Source organism: Amblyomma mixtum, chromosome 3 (assembly GCF_055824585.1).
Source record: "Amblyomma mixtum isolate Tamu chromosome 3, ASM5582458v1, whole genome shotgun sequence".
Taxonomy (NCBI): domain Eukaryota; kingdom Metazoa; phylum Arthropoda; class Arachnida; order Ixodida; family Ixodidae; genus Amblyomma; species Amblyomma mixtum.
Genome location: NC_143014.1, coordinates 298,291,272 through 298,295,917, shown reverse-complemented (window position 1 = coordinate 298,295,917; position 4,646 = coordinate 298,291,272). Strand labels below are relative to the sequence as shown.

The 4,646-nt window shown below is 43.3% G+C and overlaps 1 protein-coding gene across 1 annotated transcript; it reads right to left on the bottom strand.

Annotated features, from left to right (window-relative positions):
- Positions 1–423: 423 nt before the first annotated feature.
- LOC149355344 (uncharacterized) lies at positions 424–4,043 on the bottom strand. Its single transcript, XM_089577622.1, has 4 exons — positions 3,868–4,043; positions 3,556–3,645; positions 2,358–2,469; positions 424–494 (listed from the first exon to the last, which is right to left on the bottom strand). The coding sequence occupies exons 1-4, from the start codon at positions 3,989–3,991 to the stop codon at positions 491–493; spliced, it is 330 nt and encodes a 109-aa protein (XP_089433748.1). The 5' UTR covers positions 3,992–4,043; the 3' UTR covers positions 424–490.
- Positions 4,044–4,646: the final 603 nt, after the last annotated feature.

Sequence of the window (4,646 nt, the reverse complement as noted above, 5' to 3'; positions counted from 1 at the left end):
ACTTTATCAAATGCTGAACTTATACCGACATAAACAGAGCAAAGTTTTCACCCCTGTGGTGCAAGCTTATACCCTTACATAATGGATAAAGTTACCCTTCTAGTTGTACAAAGTAATGCCCTACTGCAAAGGGTATCTATGCACTACTCGGTGGTGTATTTATACTGTCCACACGAGAGCATTATTACCCTTCTGTAGCGTAAACTTGCGCACTGAATGCAGAACTAAAGTTGACCCATATGGTAGAAGCCCGAGTCTTTCTGGAAGTGCAGGCAGTGTCAAAATGTTTCGACGAATCTTTCAGGTGAGATGGTCTGTGTCATTGTGTGTTCAGGTGCAGGTACTATTCCAGAATGTACACAAAAATTTCAGAAACGAATCGGAGAAAGAAACATACCGTCATATTTATTTTGTCACATGCTACCCCATATTACAGCAATGACCCTGGCAGTCTTCTTCATACAGGTGGAGGCAGTATGTACCATGTATTTCACCTGCACAGAGAAGAAAACATAATGAATTTTGCAACCACAAAGGTCAGACGATGTGACCATGGGCTTAGTTAATTCACGTCTAAAAGTGTAAACCACACAAAAGGCAGGGATAAAGGGAGATGCATGAAAACAATGCCACAAGTGCAGGATACTGTTTATTAATGAGAACCAAAATCAGAAAAGATATGCAGGAAAAACAAAACATGTCCTAAATGGCAGCTACTTAATCCCTCACATATGCTGACATTATCACAAGCACACTGGCTTCTCAGGAAAAATCCAGAATATTGTGCCCAGCTGCACGGTCAGGCTGTAGGCATCCCGGATGCCAGACTAAGAGGGTCATATCAAGAAAGAGAATAACATGTGCATGAAATGGAAGCTACTAAAAGGTGATAAAACGAAATGCCGTTTAACACACCCTTCCCTCCATTCTCGTGTTTTTATTTCTCCGTATCTAGAGAGGTTAAGGTTTCATGCAGCCCTTGCTAACAACATGTCTCTGGTCTCTGATGCCATTATATGTTTTGTTGCCCATACAGTGAAATTTCTTCCTAAAAGAGAAGTGTAGGTGATTATCTGAGCATCAATGAGTGATACTTCCAACTGTAATTTTCCCTGCATATATTACCTGTGAATTCATTTCCGATTAGCAAACAGCAGGAAGCTTGTGCCTGTGATGGCATTTCTGGGTGCATTCCATTGTCACAGCCTTTCGATACAGTTTAAATACCTGGTGAAAGGCCTATGCACAAAGGCTATGCACTATAAATCTTAGTGTACCACTCCTGGAAAACAAGGAAAAACTTTCGGCTAAACGTGAAATAATAGCAAGGGCAACTTACACATCTAAAGAGTTGTCTCCATGCCTGAGGTAACGTCATACCAAAAAAATTATTTGGACCACATTATAATAAAGATACTTTTTATTCACGTTCATAGCCTGTTTCATACTACACCTCTACATTATGCCTGTGCAAAAAGCTTTGGTTATGGACTGGCCTTCACTGACAGACTACATTAACTACACAAGCAGCATAGAACAGTCTCCTTCTAAGGCACTATTTTTGCTTGAGGAAATTACAAATCTCGTCTTTTTATTTAGACAGTGCTGCTTCATCCAATGCTTGCAGCATATGCAGCAGCAGTAGTTCTCATGAATTACATTTTGTTGGCACAATAGAATGTTACCTTTACACATCTTTTCAGATGCTTAGCATAATGAAATTGTAAACACTGACTGACAGCATGCAAGAACGAATATTAAAACAGTTGCCTTCCATATCTGCTGTCACATGCAGGGCACGGGAGCTTAATTAAATTTTAAGTTCACTCCGATGTGAAATAAAGCTAATGTGGATTCATGTGAGTTATTGGAAATTCTTCACATCAGTGAACAGCACCTTCCTACTGAAAAATAAAGTGTGAACAGTGCAAAGAAGATTAACAGCCTCACATAGCTGCATATCACATTAAGCTTCACATGCATAAACGGTGCTAGTCATATTATCTTGGTAGCATGCCACCCTGCCAAGCATTACCATGACTGTGTGTCATTTTTTTCTGACGCCAGCAACATGGATTGTAGGCAGCGCCTCTCAAACTAATTCAATATGAAATCTTTGCTGAAGTCCAGCCTACTTTTGCAGAAAAAAAACTGTATTTGTACTTCAAGCCATAAAAAGTGGTCACAATTATTCAAACCATTATTCAGAAATTCTTTCAGAACTAAGTCCTCGAAAACATTGAAAAGCTCTAAAATCTCTGTAATAGAATAGCTGCAGCTGCGCAACATGGCACGGATGGACATCAAGTGATGATGAACTTGCAACAATGTCCCAATTACATAAAAAAAATACATACCACACACATCTAGTCCCGGCCACTTGTACGGTTTTGAAGAATCCAGGCTGAACTTCGGTGCTAGGAGTGACAATGGTTGTGCACCTTTGCATCCCTCCTTCTTCCAGGTGCACTGCAATAGAGGCGTCATTTATAGCGTTAGTATAATGGTTAGTGATAACTTATATGTTCATTAAACCACGTAATGGCAGCACACATGCTCAAAAAACGACAGGAATAGTTTGAAAACGAGAAACAACTTTTTATTCCAAATTTTATACATTACAGCACTTGCCACATATTTATAACAGGCATAATTGACACAGTGCACTGGCACAATAAGCCTAGACAAACTTCTACAGCACAATGGCCTATTACCAGTGAATTGTCACTAAGTGCCTAACATAACTAACATATTTTCTAACAGCCACTGCAGAAAAAAGAAAGAACTATACTGTTACTGCTTAAGAGATTGACAGTATTCATTACAGAATTTTTTTTTTCGTCGACAGATTACCGCAGTGCAACCAAAATCCTTATTGTTCTAAACAGAAAAGCTTATCGACTAGCGTATTCTTCTATTCAACCTCTTACAGCGACATCAAACCTAACGTCTCACTCTTTCACAAGAGAATACAAGAGCACAAACAGAGGTGACATAGACTGTATGCTTTTGTGAACTAATGTTTGGCCACCAACTAGCGCCGACCTTTTCACTAGTAAAAAGAACTAAACAAGTTCGCTTTTCTCTATTAGTTCTCAGCCTGAGTGAAGAGCCAGTTACATATCAACTTAACAGCATTAGCAAGCGCATCTTGCCATTCGAATGCAGTAAAACTGCCGGCATGATAAGTCACATTCTGGGTTAGCAAAAATATTGCAAGGTGTAAGCGAAAACGGCCGCATGCCAGGAAGGGCAGAGCACAAATGAGCTGCTAATTTCTTGCCTATCAATAAATAAATTTCACGTTTACTGTTTTATCGTTTGCTTGCTACTCCGTAATAAAGACAAAAAAATTGACGCCGTCCATTCGCAAAAAAAAAGCGGCCTGGCAGAAGGAGTTGCCTTGCAACGCTAAAATTATAAAGGGATTATTGTCTAATAAGAATCACATACAGTGCTGCAGTAGATGTGAGCACTGCGCGCAGTACGTGCCACAGAAGCGCGCACACTAATTTACTCGCCCCTTTCTGAACGGAGACTGCGGTTTGGACTTACCGTACTGAATGGTCGTAAGCAGGGACAAATACTTGGCGTTGAAGAGACGACCGGCAATGTTCTTTCGCACGGCAGACGAAGGATCAGAGCCTGCAGCGAAAGAAAGCATGAGAAAGACGCCTGCAGATTGCGCCGCAGCGATCGTGTGTTGTACACGATAGGCTCCCTCCGGCCGCACGCGACCGGCTCAAAACAAGAAATAGCAACAAGCAGCGGCTCGCGCACACAATCCATAATAAAAAATCTGTACTGAACACACCATAACTTGATGGCAGGAAACAACCCGTATGACCAAACGAAAATGTCACTTACTTGTACGGTTGAAATTGGGCGCAAAGAATCCGTACGATGAGGGCGCCGTGACGATCTGGCGTGCGCTGTTTCTTTCAGACGTTGACTCTTTCGCGAAGATGTCGCCCACTGCAGCGTCACACATCGATGAAGCTTGCACGATGAAGTAATCGCTGAACAGAACCTAAACGCACACAGGCCCGTACTAGAAGATAAAAAGAGGAATACGCGTCGCGACTTACACGCACGGCACCAGGCGCGGTAAACAGCGGCTTCGTCTTCGACTCTAGGCGAGCGGCCAATCCAAATAGACAGGCACGTGACCTGAAGAGAGAGGAGGGAGAAACCAGGAGAAACTACAACCCATGGAGGAAGGAAAGAACTAAGGAGAGGCCCTGACGTCACTTTTTGTGAAGCCGCCCCGCAACCGGAAGTTGGCTCGGCTCTCCTCACTATCTTCTTTCTCCACCGTGCTACGGGGCGGGGATCGCGCGCGGCTCGCAAGCGCTTCGTAAAAGAAAGCTATCAAAAAACCACGCCGCTCGCCGCTACACTCCTACACCTCCCTCCCCGCAAACACGCGCCTAGACACAGACCGGCGCTCAGGCGCGGTGAACCTTTTCCGACGCCAGGCGAAGAAAGACGACATTGCTCAGCTCACCATCCTCCTCGGGCTACGCGTGTGCCCTTCGAAAAGCAGCTCAGCATCGCCGAGAGCGGCTTCATGTTTCTGTGCTGTTTGGTGAGGTGCGAAAGTTCGCTGATCAAAACAATCAACGCTTCTTCGCGTGTCGAAGTGC